At 43.8% G+C, this 22,435-nt stretch overlaps 1 protein-coding gene across 1 annotated transcript in view; it reads right to left on the bottom strand.

Annotated features, from left to right (window-relative positions):
* rgs11 (regulator of G protein signaling 11) overlaps positions 1 to 22,435 on the bottom strand; it is a 136,250-nt gene that overhangs the window by 95,230 nt on the left and 18,585 nt on the right. Inside the window, exon 3 of the mRNA XM_073060567.1 lies at positions 9,849 to 9,899. Within this exon, the coding sequence (XP_072916668.1) occupies positions 9,849 to 9,899 (51 nt within the window). The remainder of the gene's footprint in view (positions 1 to 9,848; positions 9,900 to 22,435) is intronic.

Genomic DNA, 22,435 nt, shown 5'->3' with positions numbered 1-22,435 from the left:
AAGAGTAAGAAGTGAGGTAGTGTACTTGGCTTCATTGTCCATTAAGAAATCTGATGGCAGAGGTTGGGGGGCATTGGAGAAGAGGTTGTTCCTAAACCTGTCTCTCTCTTCTGGCTCCTGAGCCTCCTTCCTTGATGGCAGCAATGAGAAGAGGGCACGTACTGAGTGATAGGAGTCCTTAATGATGGATGCCACCTTCTTCAGGCATCACCTTTTTGAAGATCTTTTGACATTTTGCTGCTTCAGTACTTATCACAGATCATCGTCAATCAGTTATTTTCATTAAATGAGGTGGCAAGGCTCTGGGCTGATGTGGCCGAACATGCATGTCATCACTTCCTGCAAAGCAAAAACGTGTAGGACAAGCGATAATGGCACTTCATTTCTGGATGAGCTCAATGCTTTTTACGCACACTTTGAATCACCACCTATATAACTCCCCACCTCTTCAGAAGGGAGTGAAATCTGACTGGGAGGCCAAAATCAGGACATCCTTCAAGAGGGTGAACCCACGAAGAGAGTCTGGCCCAGATGGCATACTTAGCCAAGCAATGAAGACTTATTCCAGCCATTTGCTCTGCACAATCGAGGACATCTTCAAATTCTGAGGCTCCCATCTGTGAAGGGCATCTTATAGTGTTGGTGCACAAGAACTACACAGTGACCTGCCTCAATGACTACTATCCAAGAGCATTAACATCCTATCCAATGCAATGAAGAGCTTTATGTTGGTTATGGCAGAAATCAACTCCAGCCTCAACTTACCTGAATCTCCTTCAATTTACTTATCATTTCATGGTCTCTCCATTTTGTTAGATACTGTATCATATGATGCACACACAGGATTCCTGTTAATTGGGCCATTAGTGAATCAGGGCAGCTGCTTATTTGGGACAACTCTTAAAAAACAAAAGCTAATCAAGAACATTGCTGAGATTCCCTTTGTTTATTTGTGACACTATGCTGCTTAATTGGGACAGGAGACTTGCTGACCAGGTTCCAACTAGCTTCAGTTGTGCTCACTTGCATGGCCATTAGACTCTACATGCTAAGAGCAAACTTAAAAAAAAATAGCACCAGTTGCCCGTGTTTGTGTTCAAAAAGCAGTAATTTTTGTCACTGATATTTGGTGAGAAATAAGCAGTAACAAGTTAAGAATCAGGAAGGTATTGATTATCATCTTGAATGCTAAAATGAAAAATATGGAGAATGCATTCATCGATAACACCATATGAAGGGAATCTATTATCTATACCAGGCTTTTGTGCTGATGTTGTTCATTGCAGACGCTGGATAAATTCCTCTGACAATAACTATTTGGAACTAATAGTTTTATAGTACAAAAGTAGCATTGGTAGTGTTCTAATTTGTTCTACATTTCATTTAGGTAAATTATTTGTTACTGAGTTATATTGTAGAATCTCTTCTGTCCCTTGTGTGACTTCTTTATTTAGCATGGACAACAACAAGTGAAATGCATAGGACCATAAGATATGGGAGTAGAAATGAGCCAGTCAGCTCATTGAGTCTACTTTGTCATTCAATTATAGCTGATTTACTATTCCCTCTCAATGCCATTCTCCTCCTTTCTCCTCATAACTTTTAACATGCTTACTAATCTACACCACAGTATTGTAGTGGTTGGAGTGACACTATTAAAGCTCAGGGTGTTGGAATGTGGGGTACAATTCTGATATTGTCTGTACATTCTTCCTGTGGAATGCATTTTTTTTTCTGGGTGATCCAGTTTCCTTCCACAGTCCAAACACCTGCGAGTTGGTATGTAATTTGGTCATAGTAAATTTTCCCATGATTGGCGTAGGGTTGAATCGGGGGTTGCTGGTGCGATGCTCTTGAAGGGCCAGAAGTGCCTAATCATGCTGTACCTCTAAATAAAATTAAATAAGTATGTAATCAAGCACATATCAAACTCCGCTTTTAATACACCCAATGACATGGCCTCCACAGCCATCTGTGGAAATGAATTCCAAGATTCACCACCTTCTGGCTAAAGAAATATCTCCTCCGCTCCAATCTAAAATGACATCCTTTTATTCTGAGGCTGTGCCCTCTGATGCTAGAGTCTTCCGTTACAGGAAACACCCTCTTCACATCCATTGGGTACAGGCTTTTCATTATTCGAAAGGTTTCAATGAGATCCCTCCTTGACTTCCAGCAAGTATAGACACAGAGCCATCAAACACTCCTCATATATACATTAACTCTTTCATCCCTGGGAACATTCTTGTAAACCTCCCAGGACCCTCTACAAAATCACATTCTTCCTGAGATATGGGACCCAAAACTCCTTAAAATACTCTAAATGTGGTCTGTGCTCTATAAAGCCTTAAGCATTATAGCTTTGCTTTAATATTCTAGTTCTCTCAAAATGAATGGTAATATTGCATTTGCCTTCCTTATTTATGTCTGCAAGTTAACCTTCTGATGCACCATCAATAACTCACTCTGAGACGTAAAGGCGAGATATCGGCTTTTATTGACTGGAAGAAGGAACAAGCAGTGAGTGACCACCATACTACATCCTGGAGACAGAGAGGCCGGGCTCAGACCTCCATCACCTTTATACAGGGGTCTGTGGGAGGAGCCACAGGAGCAGTCATCAGGGGGCGTGTCCAGACAGGTATATGTAGTTCACCACACCTTCCCAAAATCATGCCCTTCTGGCTCTCCTGATTTCATTCTTAAGCTCCTTCCTGCTAGCCTTATAATCTTCTAGATCTCTAACATTACCTAGTTTTTTTTGAACCTTTCGTAAGCTTTTGTTTTCTTCTTTACTAGATTTACTACAGCCTTTTTACACCACAGTTCCTGTACCCTACCAGCCTTTCCTTGTCTTATTGGAACGCACCTATGCAGAACACCACACAAATATCCCCTGAACATTTGCCACATTTCTTTCGTACATTTCCCTGAGAACATCTGCTCCCAATTTATGCTTCCAAATTCCTGCCTGATAGCCTCATATTTCCTCTTACTCCAATTAAGCGCTTTCCTAAGTTGTCTGTTCCTATCCCTCTCCAATGCTATGGTAAAGGAGATAGTGATCATAATGCTCTCCCGCTGAGAGATATGACAGGTTCATTTCCCAATATCAGATCAAGTACAGCCTCTGCTCTTGTAGGCTTATCTACAAATTGTGTCAAGAAACCTTCCTGACTATAACTAACAATCTCCACACCATCTAATCAATCAATATGCCAATCAATATTTGGAAAATTAAAATCTCCCACCATGACAACACTGTTATTATTACTTCTTTCCAGAATCTGTCTCTCTATCTGCTCCTCAATGTCTCTGTTACTATTGGGTGGTCTATAAAAAACACCCAGTAGAGTTATTGACCCCTTCCTTTTCTTAACTTCCACCCACACAAACTCAGAGGACAATCCCTCCATGACTTCCCTCCTTTTCTGCAGCCGTGACACTATCTCTGATCAACAGTGCCATGCCCTCACCTTTTTTGCCTCCCTCCCTGTCCTTTCTGAAACATCTGAAACCTGGCACTCTAAGTAGCCATTACTGTTCCTGAGCCATCCAAGTCTCTGGAACGGCCACAACATCATAGTTCCAAACACTGATCCATGCTCTCAGCTCATTCACTTTGTTAATAATACTCCTTGCATTAAAATAGACACATCTCAAACCATTGGTCTGAGTGCATCTCTTCTCTATCACCTGCCTATCATCCCTCCTGCACTGTCTCCAAGCTTTCTCTATTTGTGAGCCAACTGCCTCTTCTTGTGTCTCTTCAGTTTGGTTCCCACCCCCCAAGCAATTCTAGCTTAAACTCTCCCCAATAGCTTTTGAAAACCTCCCCACCAGGATATTGGCCCCCCTCAGATTCAAGTGCAATCTGTCCTTTTTGTACAGGCCACACCTGCCCCAAAAGAGGTGCAAAAAGAGCAAAAATATTGAGAAAGTATTCATGGACTGTTAAAAAATATCTGATGGTGGAGAGAAAGAAGCTACTCCTAAAAGGTTGGGTGCCTTTATGTACATGTTCTCTGATGGTAGAAATGAGAAGACTTGTCCTGGATGATGGGGGGTCCTCAATGATGGATACCGTCTTTATCAGGCATCATCTTTTGAAGAGGTTCTCAATGCTTGGGTGGCTAGTGCCCACGATGGAGCTGCCTGAAGTTACAACACTCTACAGTGTCCCCTCCATACCAGACAGTGATGTAGCTAACTGGTTACATCTGTAAAAATTTGCCAGAATCCCAAAGCACAGGAATGCAAAAGGCAGCAGAGAGGTGTGGACATAGAATGGTCTATAATGGGCACAGCTCTCACCAACAACCTCAGCATTGACAGGAAGCGCTACCTCAAGTAGGCAGAATCAAGATTCCCCACCAATGATTCATTTCAGAGAATGCAAACAGTATAAAAGCTAGAATTCTTACTCTTCGCAGATATTCAGGAACAGGAAAAACGTCAAAGAATGAATGACAGTAACATCAGACTCCCTAAAGACCCCTCTCCCATGCACAAGCAGTAGCAAGTGTTGACCCCGCCCCCACTTGCACCTACAAAAGCACCAAAACCCCTCCCTCCACCACCATGCAAACAACAGCAAAGCCTCCAAAGAGACTGTGATCTATCTGGCCCATTATTCCTTCCTGATGGTAGCAGCATGAAGAGTTACAGAAATTTGAAGTCCCACACCACTAGGTTTAGGAATTCCTTGAATCTACATGGACAATTCTAGCCCTACCTGAACAATGGACCACATCTTGTACCACCATAGACTTCTCCAATTATGTCTTTGTGCAAGATCCAGAACTTGTGCAAAAATAGCATTTTACCCATTATATGTATAATTTATATTCTGTTTGTTGTCTATACCTGCGCGCCTGTTATGCTGCTGCAAGCATTTCATTGTAGTGTACCTCACTGTACCAGTGGACATGGTAATTAACTCTACTTCAGTTGAGTTGCAGAATCAGAAAGCAACTTCACAGCGAAAGAAGTAATTTGGTCAAGTGTGCTTATGATACCGTTTTAGAAAAACCAAGAGGTTATCTTATTCACTTTCCAATTATAGAATTGCCATGTTCAAGTATTGTATTTGAGAACATTGAAAAAAAAATCTGGCTATAAAAATAAAAAGAATCAGGCACACACATCTCTTTCCTGCTAATCTTTTTTCACAGTTCGTCATTATTTATTTCCTCAATGGTAATGATTTTGCACACAATCAAATCAAATCTTCTCTTCATTGCTGGTGGTTCCGGACTGTTGGAATATGATCACACTCTTGCTAATTTCACCACATACACCAAATTACCTCATTCTTCACACTACTGCATTAAATATGCTCTTCAACCCTCTGCAATACCATGCACTGAACCGAACACAATTGTTCCATGTGATCCTTAACTTGTGGTGCAATTGATTAGTATAATTTTGTTTATATTCACAAGAGCAAAATCTCTTGCTCATTTCACTGTAAAGGGGTGACTTATTAAATTCTTCACTCCATTATGGCAAAAAAATCCATTTCAGCAACAGACTTAAAGCCTTCTCAAAAATCTTCCTAACTTCAGTGAATAAAAGCCCAGATTGTTTAATTTAAAAAATCTTTCACAGTAATCATTTAATGAACTATGCAATCCAAGTAAAATTTTTCCTTAAGTAGGAAACCAAATCCAAATGCAGTACTCCAAATATGATCTCGCAAATACTCTGTACAGTTGTAGCAAGTTGTGACTAATTTATAGCCCAGCCCTTTTGCAATAAAGACCAATATTCTCGTGCCTTCCACTTACTTGCTGTATGTGCATACTGTGTTTCATATCCGATGACATCTCATTTCTTCTGTACTAAAGAACTATAGCATTTTTTCTCCACTTGATTAATAGACTGTTCTTCTGTCTGTCCAAAGTCGATAACTGTTATTTCCACACATCATCCATCTGCCACATTTTTGCCCATTCGCCCAACCCGTATTCCTTTATAGATTCTTTGAGCACTCCTCACAACTCATTTTCCCACCTATTCCTTTCATCCTCAGAAAATCTGGCTACAATTCACAAACAAGAGAGAATCTGTAGAGGCTGGAAGCCCAAGCAACACACACAAAATACTGGAGGAACTCAGCAGCCCAGGCAGCATCTATGGAAAGAGTACAGTCGATATTTCAGGCTGAAGGGTCTTCGCACCTGCTAAAGGGTCTCAGCCCGAAACGTTGACTGTATTCTTTTCCCATAGATGCTGACTGGTCTGCTGAATTCCTCCAGCATTTTATGTGTGTTGCTACAATTCACAAGATCACTTAATCAAAGTGATTAATATGGACTGTAAATAGTAGAAGCTTCAGCACTAATATCTGTGGCATCTTATAATTACAGTCTGCCAATCTGAAAATTACTCATTTGCCTTTTTTTGTTAGTTAGCCAATCCTCTATCAAAGCTAATATATTATGCTCTATCCCACAAGTCCTTACTGTTATATGGCAAGGTAATTAACAGCCAATCTTCAACTGTTTTAGCACATTGAACAGAGCATTGAAAGAAACATACATTCTTCAGCTACTCCCTCTGCCAATGTCCTTTTATTCACCCAGCCCATTTCTTCCACAAGGAAAACTAATATTCATCAGGAATGATGTCCCTTCCAAAACGCATTGTCAATTCTGCTCAGTGGAATTTTGATTTTCTCAATGCACTTCCGAACGATTCCAAGATTTTCTCATTCACCTATCAGGCCAGCTGGTCTTTTGCTTCCTAGTTTGCCTTCTTCCTTCTTTGGATAGAGTCATTACATTTGCAGTTTTCCAGTTCACTGAGACCTTCCTAAAGCCTGGGGAATTTTGGAAGATCACAAATATTGCTTGCACAATTAAGCTCATTCATTTATGTTCATTGGCTACTTGCCTCAAGTTCCATTAGTCTGCCTGAGAACACTTCTCCAGTGATTTTTAGTTCCTCTCTCCCATCTGTCCCTTGATTTTTTACTATTAACAAGATGCTTTAGTGTCTTCCATCTGTCTTCATAGATATGCACAAATTCTCTGCCAATTTCACCAGTCTTACTCTACAAGGATCCAATTTGTCTAGGCCCTCCTGATGGATTATTCTCATTTTGTGGCATTTACAAACTTCAAAACTAAATGCTTACGCACCCAATTACAGACCTTTAATACACATTACAATGAAAAATGGCCTTGGACAAATGCTTTGAAGTACAATTTTTTTTAAAAAAACCACAAGATTTCTGTCATATTGACAACTTAGTATCCATGCTGCCATTCTCCCTTTAGTAGTTTGTGAACGGCACAGATTTTTGACAAAATATTTTCATAATAGTGTTACCCACACTATTCTCCTCATGTCTTCACCAAAAAACAAGTGAGGCATGATTTGCCTCCAATATTTTAATTCTTTAGTCCATCATTTTTCTCAGCATCAACTATATTTTCCTGTGTTATTGTCTGTCAACGTATTTCTTCACTAGTATTACACTATTTTTGTGTGAATCTCTTGACCCTATCGAATTTCCCTCATGAATCAGCAACAAGTCTCGTGGCAAGCTTAGGTTGATTCCTATTTTATCCAAGATCCAATCAAAATAAATTCTGAAACCACCAACAATCACTTCTAGAGCATCTGTTCCTGGATTAGTCTTTAATACTTACAAATGCTCATAACTGTAAATTGTAGTATACTCCAAATCCGATTATCTCCATTTTTCCCAATCGACAGCAGAAGTAGGTCAATAGTAATGACAGGCAATATTCCAGATAAATGGGTACAGAATACTAGGATAAATCAACTTCTTAATTTGCCTGTAGTATTATCTCACTGTGGTGATAGCATAAATAATTCAAAAACTACCAGCTTGATTTAGACAAGTAATTGCTCATGTAGAGAAGCAATGCTTAAGACTGATATCAGTATTCATGCAGGTTCATAAATGAAGAGGACTTTCACAATAGGGGATTTAGGCAAGATTCCTATAATCATGAAAGGCCAAAATGTCCTGAGAAAATATTGCTGTTAAATAGTTCAATTCAAATGTTAGGATGTGGAACACCAGTGCCAATTCAGTGGCACCTCATCATTTAGACCAGGGGTTCCCAACCTTTTTAAAAAAAATGCCATAGACCCCTAACATTAACAGAAGGGTCTCTGGATCCCAGATTGGGAACCCCTGGTTTAGGCAGTGAGGGAAGATGATCAGGAAACCTATTGGTTCAGCACAAATATCATGAATTTGAAATAATTGGCATCCCAAAGTTATAAAGTGAAAAACCAAATCAGAATTCTTGCTCAGGATAAATTTCCAATTACATCACATATAAATAATATGCAGTTAAGTATTGATGATTTACTGGGACCTCCTGAACCAAATCCCAAGCAAAAATTCAGTGTATTAACAAGTGAAGGAGAAAGGTTGATGGGGAAAAAAATGCAGGTAAGAAATGGCTGGCATGAGAAACAGTAAATGAACAAAAGAGATAGAAGTACAGGGAAAAAAATAAATTTCTGCAGGAGTTCTGCATTTCTTACTATTTTTGAAGATAACACTAAGTAAACAAGTGAGAAAGCCAGGAAATTCAAACCTTCATCTCATTGTTTTGTACTTCAGTCATTTTCTTTAATGGGGTAGTGTTACATGGGGAATAATCAAGTAATTTGGCTATTGCAAAACTATTAAGAATACACAGTCTTAACGACCAAGGCCTGGCAACAGCCATTTTTCTTCCTGCAAAGCTCCAAAAAGAGTATTGAGTTGAGTAGTGCCATCCTGTGTACCCCGATATGGAAATCAAAGCAAGTTTTGAGTAAAATATGATTTTATTTCACTTTGAGGAACAACAAGTTCAGCTGCATAATTTCAGTAAAAGTAACTGAAATAACGCCACCATGCGTAGAGCACCAGCCCACTGCAGAAGTTCAAGAGCCAGAAGACTCCGTAGCAATTGACATGTTCCTGTATCAGATCGACAAGCTGTTACAATTATCCATCCATTTTAGATCTTTCAGGTGTATAATCTTATCAACATTACAAATGTTCTATTGACCAAAGAGCCAATCTTTAAAAAGACAAGCTAATAAATTAGACATTACACCAACTTTCACTCTGACCTTAGCAAAACATCAACCCTGGATTTCCTACAAATTGTAGATTCCGCACACCGATAACTTCACTGGAAGTACATCAGCCAGTGCACAGGACAGAAACGTAGCAAAGGTCTACTCAAAGGAAGTGTAGGTATCACAAGCAAAAGTGAACTAAAACTACTGGGAAATTCCAAGCCAAGGGAGAAAACTAACTTGCTTACCATGCTTCACAGGAAAATACATTTGTTATGTCTATCCTAGACTGTACATCCAGTTATTTGTTGCCTTATTATACTACTGTTGTAGCTCTCTATTCTATGTAGTTTTCCCAACTATCGAACAAATGTACAGATTGGACCTTAACCTTATTCTTATGTCTCAAAAAAAAGATACTTGATGTCTTCTCTCCATAATCCAAACACTATCATAAACACAATTGAAAGACAGACATACTTTATTGATCCCGAGGGAAATTGGGTTTCATTACAGTCGCACCAACCAAAAATAGTGAAGAAATATAGCAATTTTTTCACGAAGTAAAGCACACTAGCATTTACTATCACTTGATATATCTAAATCTATAATTATTCTGTTGCAACAACCCCCTTAAAACATTTTTCTGAGTGAAGTAATACTTGCAACATACAGGTTTCTTTTAACAAAGATGAAAAGTTGGCCATTGCCCAAAGTGAACAGTTTCTAGTCCAGTTTCCCCCCCATGAAAGTGATGAATCAAATTCAAAAGAAGCAGCTTCAATTACCTTCTTCAGTTGTGGAAACATTTTGAAGTAGCCATTGAAAAATATCATTTCCTGGAAAATAATAAAATGAAATATTTTCAGAATGAACTGGGAATTTATAAAAAGTAGTTTTAAACATTAAATATTAAATAATTTATTTAGGATATATCCTGTTAGAGTTCATTGCAATTGCCTTTGGAAATTTGACTTGTGTCGTATAAGACCCACTTAAATGTTATAATGCCAGGAGTCGTATTACTTACATTGATATCCCTTGGGTGCTTTATTAAGAGCATTATTGAGGGTTAATTTCACAAAGCAGAGACCAATGATTGTCCTTCAGCAACAGCATCTGTGATCTGCAAAACTGGCCACAAACCTCCCCAACTTTGAGCAGGGAAGACAATTATGTAGATAAATGGTTAAGCATCCTTCATGCTCAGAAATAGCCAGAAATTGAGATACTGGAGCAGCAGCAGGCTACAAGGCTCTCCATCTTTACTTTGCCATTCAATAAAATCATGATTGTTCTTCTGCTACATCTAAAAGTTCTCACACTATCCCTTTATATCGATCATCTTAGCAACAGTGTTGAATATACACAACAAATGGACATCTTTAGCCCAGAGGCTGGATTATTTGACTGTCACAGTAGCATAGAAGTTAGCACAACTTTATTACATTGCCTGCAACCCAGGTTCGATCCAGTCACTGTAAGGAGTTTATAGGCTCTCCTTCTGAGCTTATGGGTTTCCATGGGTGCTCTTGTTTCCTCTCATGTTCCAAACACTTACAGGTTAGGAGGTTAATTGGTCACATTTTGTAGTGCAGGTTCATTGGGCTGGAAAGCCAGTTAAGGTGCTGCATCTCTAAATAAAAATAACTTCAAAGATTCATAATCCAACAAATGAAATGCCACTATGCTATTTCCAAATATTTATCACTCAACTTGAGATGACCAGCGGTTTCTTCAGCGGTTTGAGCAGGGCACAACTGTGCAAGCGTTTGGAGGTCGGCCAGTGAGAACAGCGGGGAGAGTTTAAAAGCAAGCAGTGTCGAAAATGCGGCAGTTATTTCTTCAGCGGTTTCAACTGGCACAACTGCAAAAGGGGTTGTTGCAACTGGAGGTCAGCCAGTGAGAACAGCGGGAAGAGCTTAAAAAGACAGATTTACAGAGCGGGTGACAGAGTAGGAAGGCTTTGGCTCAAGTGGATTTCGGCAATAAAGGGTCGAGGCCAGGTAGATTATTTGTATAGAATACAGACAAGGTACGCGTGTGAGGCCAGTTTTCTGTGGTCGGTGTCAGATGTGAGAGATCCTGGAGATTCCCGGCCTCCCGGACGACCACATCTGCACCAGGTGTGCCGAGTTACAGCTCCTTAGTGACCGTGTTAGGGAACTGGAGCTGCAGTTTGATGACCTTCGTCTGGTCAGGGACAGTGAGGAGATGATAGAGAGGAGCTATAGGCAGGTAGTTACCTTGGGACCACAGGAGACAGAGAAGTGGGGGGGGGGGGGTCAGATAGGCAAATCTGTGGACGTAGGAAAGAAATGTGGATGGTAGTTTGCCTCCCAGGTGCCAGGGTCTGGGATGTTTCGGCTCACAATTAGAGAAAGTTTGGAGACCGTGCAAGAGGGAGGACAGGCAGGTGATAGAGAAGGGACGCGCTCAGACAGTTGGTTTGAGATGCGTCTATTTTAATGCGAGGAGTACTATGAATAAAGCAGATGAGCTTAGAGCGTGGATCAGCACTTAAGGGCTATGATGTTGTGGCCATTACTGAGACTTGGATGGTTCAAGGGCAGGAATGGCTACTTCAAGTGCCAGGCTTTAGATGTTTCAGAAAGGACAGGGAGGGAGGCAAAAGAGGTGGGGGCATAGCACTGTTGATCAGAGAATGTGTCACATCTGCAGAAAAGGAGGAAGTCATGGAAGTCTCTGGAGTCTCTGTGGGTGGAAGTTAGGAATAGAAAGGGGTCAATAACTCTACTGGGTGTTTTTAAAAAAATATATAGACCACCCAATAGTAACAGAGACATCGAGCAGCAGATAGGGAGACTGATTTTGGAAAGGAGTAATAATAACAGGGTTGCTGTGGTGCGAGATTTTAATTTCCCAAATATTGATTGGCATCTCCCTAGAGTGAGGGGTTTAGATGGGGTGGAGTTTGTTAGGTGTGTTCAGAAAGGTTTCTTGACACAATATGTAGATAAGCCTGTAAGAGGAGAGGCTATACTTGATCTGGTATTGGGAAATGAACCTGGTCAGGTGTCAGGTCTCTCAGTAGGAGAGCATTTTGGAGATAGTGATCACAATTTTATCTCCTTTACTATAGCATTGGAGAGGGATAGGAACAGACATGTTACACTTGATTGGAGTAAGGGGAAATAAGAGGCTATCAGGCAAGTACTTGGAAACGTAAATTGGAAACAGATGTTCTCGGGGAAAATACAGAAGAAATGTGGCAAATGTTCGGGGGATATTTGCTCAGGGTTCTGAGTAGGTATGTTACAATGAGACATGGAAAGGATGGTGGGATACAAGATCCGTGGTGCACAAAGGCTGAAGTAAATCTAGTGAAGAAGAACAGCTTACAACAGGTTAAAAAAAAAACCAAACAAACTAGGTAATGATATAATCTTCTAGGTTCCTAAGGCTAGCAGGAAGGAGTTTAAGAATGAAATTAGGAGAGCCAGAAGGCGGCCTTGGCAGACAGGATTAAGGAAAACCCCAGGGCATTCCACAAGTATGTGAAGAGCACGAGGATAAGATGTGAGAGAATAGGATCAATCAAGTGTGACAGTGGGAAAGTGTGTATGGAACTGGAGGAGATAGCAGAGGTACTTAATGAATACTTTGCTTCAGTATTCACTACAGAAAAGGATCTTGGTGATTGTAATGATGACTTGCAGTGGACTGGAAAGCTTGAGCATGTAGATATTAAGAGGATATGGATGTGCTGGAGCTTTTGGAAAGTCTCAAATTGGATAAATCACCAGGACCGGAGGGGATGTACCCCAGGCTACTGAGGGAAGCAAAAGAGGAGATTGCTGAGCCTCTGGCAATGATCTTTGCATCATTGATGAGGATGGGAGAGGTTCCAGAGGATTGGAGGGTTGCAGATGTTGTTCCCTTATTCAAGAAATGGAGAAGGGCTAGCCCAGTGAGTCTTACTTCAATGGTTGGTAAGTTGATGGAGAAGATCCTGAGAGGCAGGATTTATGAACATTTGGAGAAGCATAATATGATTAGGAATAGTCAGCATGGCTTTGTCAAAGGCAGGTCATGCCTTACTAGCCTGATTGAATTTTTTGAGGATGTGACTAAACACATTGATGAAGATAGAGCTGTAGATATAGTATATACAGATTTTAGCAAGGCATTTGACAAGGTACCCCATGCAAGGCTTATTGAGAAAGTAAGGAGGCATGGGATCTAAGGGGACATTGCTTTGTGGATCCAGAAATGGTTTGCCTAGAGAAGGCAATGAGTGGTTGTAGACAGGTCATATTCTGCATGGAATCTGGTGACTAGTGGTGTGCTTCAGGGATTTGTTCTGGGACCCCTACTCTTCGTGATTTTTATAAATGACCTGGTTGAGGAATTGGAGGAATTGGTTAGTAAATTTGCTAATGACACAAAGGTTGGGGTTGTTGTGGATAATATGGTGAGCTGTCAGAAGTTACAATAGGACATTGATATAATGCAAAACTGGGATGAGAAGTGGCAGATGGGGTTCAACCCAGATAAGTGTGAGGTTGTTCATTTTGGTAGATCAAATAATGATGGCAGAATATAGCATTAATTGTAAGACTCTTGGCAATGTGGAGGATCAGAGGGATCTTGGGGTCTGAGTCCATAGGACACTCAAAGCTGCTACGTAGGTTGACTCTGTGGTTAAGGCGGCATATGGTACATTGGCCTTAATCAATCGTGGGATTGAGTTTAAGAGCCGAGGTAATGTTGCAGCTATATAGGACCCTGGTTGGACCCCACTTGGAGTACTGTGTTCAATTCTGGTCGCCTCGCTACAGGAAGGATGTGGAAACCATAGAAAGGGTGCAGAGGAGATTTACAAGGATGTTGCCTGGATTGGGGCGCATACCTTATGGGAACAGGTTGGGTGAATTCGGCCTTTTCTCCTTGGAGTGTGGTGATATCATGTATAAGAACACGATTGGAGAGAGTTCTGAGCATGCGCAGAAATGATAGAAAGATCTGGAAGTATGGCACCGTAAGACACGTGTGGTTGTTGTTGTTAAATAAAAGTTCTATTTCTTCCATAAGATGTTTCTTTAATAGTAACCCATATAAAAAATACAACATGGTGTCAGAAGTTGATCTGGAAGAATAATATGTTTCCTAACATGGGAGAATCGTAGATAATTGAAAAGAGTTCGAACTGGAAGGGCTGCAACCTCCATTGACACTTCAATTGTCTGGGAACGTAGTTGAGAACTGGAGAAAATTTAAGTAGCATTTTAAATTATATTTATTTGTGACTGAAGAGGATAGAAAGCCAGAGAAAACTAAAGCTGCGCTTCTACTCCACGTAGTAGATGACAGCGCAATAGAGGTACATAACCATTTTACTTTTGAAAATGGAGAAAATTTAAAGTTAAAATCAATAATGGACAAATTTGAAGCATTTTGTATACTGAAGTGTAATGTGACGTATCAGTGATACAATTTTTTAATATGTATGCAACGAGCTGGTGAAACTATTGATAAATATGTTACTGAGTTGAGACACCAGAGTAAAACATGCCAGATTGGAGAACTGACAGACTCTCTCATTAAAGACAGAATTGTTTGTGGCATTCTGGTTAATGTTCTGAGAGAAAGACTGTTAAGAGAAGATGATTTAGAATTGGAAAAAGCTTTGATGCTCTGCAAGGCTTCGGAAACCCTGACACCACAGGCTAAAGAACTTTTCATTGGGAACTGCAATGTAGACGCTGTGAGAAAGCGCGAAGTTATTAGAAAAAAAAAGCTATGTGATCGCTGTGGGCGGCAGCATCGGCCAAAACAGTGTCCAGCGTATGGGAAAATGTGCAATGACTGCGGTAAGAGTAATAATTTTTCACGCTGTTGAAGTAGAAAGAAAATAAAACAAGTAAATGCAGTGCTTGAAAATGAATGTGAGGAGTTTTATATTGATGTGCTCTGTGAAAATAAATAAAGAAAGAATGACTGGACTATTCCATTGCAAGTGAACCAAAACAATATTCTGTTTAAACTTGACACTGGAGCACAAGTAAATGTTCTTGCAGAATCTGAGTTTACTGCATTAAAGCCAAGACCAAAGTTGCACATGACAAATATAAAAGTGACTGGGTATTCAGGTGCAGACATTCCAGTTAAAGGAACATGTGTGGCAAATGTATCATACAAAAATATTGTGCACTTTCATTTATGGTGGTGCCAAAGAACGTACAGTCAATATCCTTGCTGGTAGGTTTGCTAGCATGGTTCGGGAAGGGTTTAAACTAAATTGCAAGGGAGATGGGACCCAGCGCAATAGAGCAGTGAAAGAAGTGCATGGAGTAAAGCCAGATGTAACATATAGAGAGGCTTTGAGGAAAGAGCAGCAGAATAAAGGGTATAAAGGTAGCAAGGTAGAAGGGCTAAAGTGTGTGTACTTCAATGCAAGAAGCATTAGGAACAAAGGTGATGAACTGAGAGCTTGGATACATACATGGAATTATGATGTAGTGGCCATTACAGAGACTTGGCTGGCACCAGGGCAGGAATGGATTCTCAATATTCCTGGATTTCAGTGCTTTAAAAGGGATAGAGATGGGGGGGAAAAAGGGGAGGAGGGGTGGCATTACTGGTCAGGGATACTATTACAGCTGTAGAAAGGGTGGGTAATGTGGCAGGATCCTCTTTTGAGTCAGAATGGGTGGAAGTCAGAAACAGGAAGGGAGCAGTTACTCTACTGGGGGTATTCTATAGGCCCCCTGGAAGCAGCAGAGATACCGAGGAGCAGATTGGGAGGCAGATTTTGGAAAGGTGCAAAAATAACAGGGTTGTTATCATGAGTGACTTTAACTTCCCTAATATTGATTGGCACTTGATTAGTTCTAAGGGTTTAGATGGGCAGCGTTTGTTAAGTGTGTCCAGGATGGATTCCTGTCACAGTATGTTGACAGGCCGACTAGGGGGAATGCCATACTAGATCTAGTATTAGGTAACGAACCAGGTCAGGTCACAGATCTGTCAGTGGGTGAGCATCTGGGGGACAGCGATCACCGCTCCCTGACCTTTTGCATTATCATGGAAAAAGAGAGAATCAGACAGGACAGGAAAATTTTTAATTGGGGAAGGGCAAATTATGAGGCTATAAGGCTAGAACTTGCGGGTGTGAACTGGGATGATGTTTTTTCAGGGAAATGTACTATGGACATGTGGTTGATGCTTAAGGATCATTTGCAAGACGTTAGGGATAAATTTGTCCCGGTGAGGAAGATAAAGAATGGTAGGGTGAAGAAACCATGGGTGACAAGTGAAGTAGAAAATCTCGTCAGGTGGAAGAAGGCAGCAGACATGAGGTTTAGGAAGCAAGGATCAGATGGGTCTATTGAGGAATATAGGGTAGCAAGAAAGGAGCTTAAGAAGGGGGCATCAGAAGGCCTTGGCGAGTAGGGTAAAGGAAAACCCTAAGGCATTCTTCAATTATGTGAAGAACAAAAGGATGACAGAAGTGAAGGTAGGACCGATTAGAGATAAAAGTGGGAAGATGTGCCTGGAGGCTGTGGAAGTGAGCGAGGTCCTCAATGAATACTTCTCTTCAGTATTCACCAATGCGAGGGAACTTGATGACGGTGAGGACAATATGAGTGAGGTTGATGTTCTGGAGCATGTTGATATTAAGGGAGAGGAGGTGTTGGAGTTGTTAAAATACATTAGGACTGATAAGTCCCTGGGGCTTGACAGAATATTCCCCAGGCTACTCCACGAGGCGAGGGAAGAGATTGCTGAAACTCTGGCTAGGATCTTTATGTCCTCGTTATCCACGGGAATGGTACTGGAGGATTGGAGGGAGGCAAATGTTGTCCCCTTGTTCAAAAAAGGTAGTAGGGATAGTCCGGGTAGTTATAGACCAGTGAGCCTTGCGTCTGTGGTGGGAAAGCTGTTGGAAAAGATTCTTAGAGATAGGATCTATGGGCATCTAGAGAATCATGGTCTGATCAGGGACAGTCAGCATGGCTTTGTGAAGGGCAGATCGTGTCTAACAAGCCTGATAGAGTTCTTTGAGGAGATGACCAGGCATATAGATGAGGGTAGTGCAGTGGATTTTAGTAAGGCATTTGACAAGGTTCCACATGGTAGGCTTATTCAGAAAGTCAGAAGGCATGGGATCCAGGGAAGTTTGGCCAGGTGGATTCAGAATTGGCTTGCCTGCAGAAGGCAGAGGGTTGTGGTGGAGGGAGTACATTCAGATTGGAGCATTATGACTAGTGGTGTTCCACAAGGATCTGTTCTGGGACCTCTACTTTTTGTGATTTTTATTAACGACCTGGATGTAGGGGTAGAAGGGTGGGTTGGCAAGTTTGCAGACGACACAAAGGTTGGTGGTGTTGCAGATAGTGTAGAGGATTGTCGAAGATTGCAGAGAGACATTGATAGGATGCAGAAGTGGACTGCGAAGTGGCAGATGGAGTTCAACCTGGAGAAGTGTGAGGTGGTACACTTTGGAAGGACAAACTCCAAGGCAGAGTACAAAATAAATGGCAGGATACTTGGTAGTGTGGAGGAGTAGAGGGATCTGGGGGTACATGTCCACAGATCCCTGAAAGTTGCCTCACAGGTAGATAGGGTAGTTAAGAAAGCTTATGGGGTGTTAGCTTTCATAAGTCAAGGGATAGAGGTTAAGAGACACGATGTAATGATGCAGCTCTATAAAACTCTGGTTAGGCCACACTTGGAGTACTGTGTCCAGTTCTGGTCATCTCACTATAGGAAGGATGTGGAAGCATTGGTAAGGGTACAGAGGAGATTTACCAGGATGCTGCCTGGTCTAGAGAGTATGGATTATGATCAGAGATTAAAGGAGCTAGGGCTTTACTCTTTGGAGAGGAGGAGGATGAGAGGAGACATGATAGAGGTGTACAAGATATTAAGAGGAATAGACAGAGTGGACAGCCAGCGCCTCTTCCCCAGGGCACCACTGCTCAGTACAAGAGGACATGGCTTTAAAGTAAGGGGAGGGAAGTTCAAGGGGGATATTAGAGGAAGGTTTTTCACCCAGAGAGTGGTTGGTGCATGGAATGCACTGCCTGAGTCAGTGGTGGAGGCAGATACACTAGTGAAGTTTAAGAGACTACTAGACAGGTATATGAAGGAATTTAAGGTGGGGGATTTATATGGGAGGCAGTGTTTGAGGGTCGGCACAACATTGTGGGCCAAAGGGCCTGTAATGTGCTGTACTCTTCTATGTTCTAACACTGGGTTTATCTGCCTGTGAGACTGAATTCGGTGAAAAGAATCTTAGTCTTGGACAGTGACAGAGAATCAGAATATAGTGACTTGATGAAAGAGTGTGAGGACTTGTTCAAAGGGCTTGGTTGTCTTCCAGGAGAGTACACGATTAAAATTGACAACACAGTGCCACCTGTAGTACATCCATGTAGAAAAGTGCCTTTTGCATTATATCATCAACTGAAAACAGAGCTTGACAGAATGGAACCGCTAGAAGTCATAAAGCAAGCTCCCAGACCCATCCCTTTGTTACCAGTGATGCACCATCAATAACTTTCGGAGACGGAAGGCGAACAATAGGCTTTTATTAGCAGCAAAACGGAGCACAGCATCTTGGAGACTGAGGGGGGAGCAGTGCCTCCAATCGCCTTTATACAGGGGTCTGTGGGAGGAGCCACAGGAGCAGTCAGCGGGGGTCTGTGGGAGCAGCCACAGGAGCAGTCAGCAGAGGGGCGTGTCCAGACAGGTATATGTAGTTCACCACATTCACCCCCCCCCCCCCCCCTTTGTTTTAAAAGAGTCCCCACAGGGCGAAGTTTCTTACAAGTATATTTACAGGTTAAGTCTATCAGGCAGTCGAGTCTGCCGCTGCGATCTACGTAGTACCAGTGGTGATTGCACCGGTGACGGTGGTTGTGTTGGCTCCGGCCTGACTTAGGGTGCCAGCCCGTTAGGCGTCAGTAATCCCTCATGCGTGTGTGTGGCACCCGGTATGGGAGTGTCGTGAGGAATCTGTGTAGGGCTTGGTGTGTGCAGTGTCTTGTGGGTATATACATCGGTGGGTACGGGATTCATAGTCACCGTGGAGTGTTCGGGGTAGGGGTCTGGTGCTCCTGCAGACACCTGGTCGCGGACGGAGACCACCAGGCAAGACCACGTAGGCATACTGGAGTTTCACATGAAGTAGGTGAACCCTCTCGACCTTCGGGGAGTATTTATTGCTCCTCGCATGTTTCCAGAGCAGCACTGGCCCTGGGGACATCAGCCAAGCTGGTAGGATGGTCCCAGTGGCAGACTTCCTGGGAAAAGAAAAGAGTCGCTCATGAGGGGTGGCATTGGTGGACGTGCATAACAGGGAGCGGATGGAGTGGAGTGCCTCAGGGAGGACCTCCTGCCAGCGAGAGACCGGCAATCCCTTTGACTTAAGGGCTAAAAGTGTGGCCTTCCACACTATGGCATTCTCCCTCTCCACCTGTCCATTCCCCCGGGGATTATAGCTCGTGGTCCTACTAGTAGCAATATCCCTAGCCAGCAGGTACTGGCGCAGCTCGTCACTCATAAACAAGGACTCTCTATCACTGTGGATGTAGCAGGGATATCCGAACTGAGTGAAGAGCTGGCGCAGGGCTTTTATGATGGACGTGGCAATAGTATCGGGGCAGGGGATGGCAAAGGGGAACCGCGAGTACTCGTCGATAATGTTGAGGAAGTAGACGGTGCAGTCAGTGGAGGGAAGGGGGCCCTTAAAGTCAACACTCAGTCGCTCAAAGGGCCGGGTGGCCTTGATAAGTTGCGCCTTTTCAGGTCGGTAGAAGTGCGGTTTGTGCTCAGCGCAGACTTGGCAGTCCCTGGTCATCATCCTGATTTCCTCAAGGGAGTAAGGCAGGTTCCAGACTTTCACAAAATGGTACAGTCAGGTGACCCCCAGGTGGCAAAGATCTGCATGGAGGGCGTATAGCTGGTCAAGCTGTGTGCTGGCACACGCTCCCCGGGATAGGGCATCAGGGGGCTCATTGAGCCTTCCAGGCCGGTACAGGATATCATTGTTGTAGGTGGAGAGTTCGATTCTCCACCTCAAAATTTTATCATTTTTGATTTTGCCCCACTGTTGGTTGCTGAACATGAACGCAACTGAGCGCTGGTCGGTCAGCAAGGTGAACCTTTTGCCGGTGAGATAGTGCCTCCAGTGCCTAATAGCTTCCACTATGGCCTGGGCTTCTTTCTCCACTGCGGAGTGCCGAATTTCAGGGCCCTGAAGGGTACGAGAGAAGAATGCTACTGGCCTTCCTGCCTGATTGAGGGTAGTAGCCAGTGCGAAATCGGAGGTGTCACTCTCTACTTGGAAGGGAATGGTCTCATCCACCACATGCATTGTTGCTTTAGCAATGTCCCCTTTAATGCAGCTGAAGACCGCGCGGGCCTCGGCCGAGAGGGGAAATGCGGTGGACTTGACCGGGGGCGGGCCTTGTCTGCGTCGTGAGGGACCCATTGGGTGTAATAGGAAAAGAAGCCCAGGCACCGAGGGTGGTGGGAAGAGGGAGTTCCAACAGGGGGCACATACGGTCGGGATCAGGGCCAATCACCCCGTTCTCCATGACATACCCAAGGATAGCAAGTCAGGTGGTTCCGAACACACACTTGTCCCTGTTATAGGTAAGGTTCAAGGCTTTGGCCACTTGGAAAAATCGTTGGAGGTTGGTGTCGTGATCCTGCCAGTCGTGACCGCAGATGGTGATGTTATCCAGATATGGGAATGTGGCCTTCAGTTGGCACTGGTCCACCATCCGGTCCATTTCCCTCTGGAAGACAGAGACACCATTTGTGACACTGAAGGGGACGCGCAGGAAGTGATAGAGCCTGCCGCCCGCCTCGAAGGCGGTGTAGGGGCGGTCCTTCGGGCGGATGGGGAGCTGGTGATAAGCGGATTTCAGGTCTATGGTCGAGTGCACCTTGTACTGAGCTATCTGATTGACCATATCCGCGATGCGGGGTAGGGGGTACACGTCAAGCTGCGTGAACCTATTGATGGTCTGGCTATAGTCCACGACCATCCTATTTTTCTACCCGGTCCGAACAACAACCACCTGGGCCCTCCAAGGACTTGTGCTTGGCTCAACGATCCCCTCCCTGAGCAGCCGCTGCACCTCCGACTGAATGAAGGCCCTGTCCCCCGCATTGTACCTCCTGCTTTTAGTTGCCACAGGTTTACAGTCGGGGGTCAGGTTGGCGAACAGCGATGGGGAGGGATCTTGAGGGTGGAGAGGCTGCAAGTGGTGTCTGCAGCGTGGCTGTTGGCATGGTGCTGGGTGGGATCTGTGGGTCGGTGTGTGTGTGTGTGTGGTCAGTAGCAGGGTATGTGACGAAGTCCCACAAAACTGAGGATTTCTGACAGTGATTGGTGGGAGGGGCCTGTCATACTCCATTGTCACACTTTTCAGGTGGCTCTGGAAGTCCAGCCCCAATAGCACAGGCGCGCACAGTTGAGGCATGACCAGTAGCGCAAAGTTCCGATATTCTGTGCCCTGCACCACCAATGTCACTACACAACCCCCCCGAATGTCTGTGGAGTGCGATCGAGAAGCCAAGGTGACCCTCTGGCTTACCAGCCGTGTCACGAGTCCGCAGCGTTGCACTGTGTCCGGGTGAATAAAACTCACAGTGCTGCCCGTGTCAAACAGGTAGCTAGTCCTGTGCCCCTCCACCAGGATGTCCATCATTGACCTTGCGAGCTGGTGTGGAGCGCTTTGGTCAAGGGTCACGGAGGCCAGAGTTGCATCACCGTCTTGGTGCTCGGTAAGCACCCGTGGGTCGGAGGCGGGGCGAGGTGGCACCGACAAAGATGGCCGCCCCCATGCCTCGCACGCAGGGGGCAGGCAAGATGGCGGCGACCAAGATGGCAACCCCCATGCCTCACAAGCAGCGCTGCTCGACCCCGCTCGTGGTTTGGACTTACAGGCCTTGGCGAAGTGGCCCTTCTTTCCACAGCTGGAGCAGGTAGCTTCTCGGGCCGGGCAGCGTTTTCGGGGGTGCTTTTCAAGTCCACAGAAGTAACACTGCACGGACTTGCGACTGGCAGCAGCCGAGGTCGATTTGCTGGCGGGTTGTGGGGTCTGCGGCGTCCACGGGGCCGGCGGGAGATCGCGCGCCTGGACAGCATCAGCATCGTGCAGGGCGGCCTCCAGCGTGTCCGCCAGCTCGATCGCTGAAAGGTAAGATCAGCGTGTTCCAGCAGCTGCTGGCGCACGTACACTGATCTGATCCCCGTAACGAAGGTGTCTCTTACTAGCAGCTCCGCAGAGGGGCATGTCCAGACAGGTATACATAGTTTACCACAACCAGCATCTGAGAAAACATTGCCACCAAAACCATGAGTCGCAATGTTGCCCTCTGCAATTAACGCACA

Source organism: Hemitrygon akajei, chromosome 11 (assembly GCF_048418815.1).
Source record: "Hemitrygon akajei chromosome 11, sHemAka1.3, whole genome shotgun sequence".
Taxonomy (NCBI): Eukaryota; Metazoa; Chordata; class Chondrichthyes; order Myliobatiformes; family Dasyatidae; genus Hemitrygon; species Hemitrygon akajei.
This window is presented reverse-complemented; position numbering and strand designations above follow the sequence as displayed.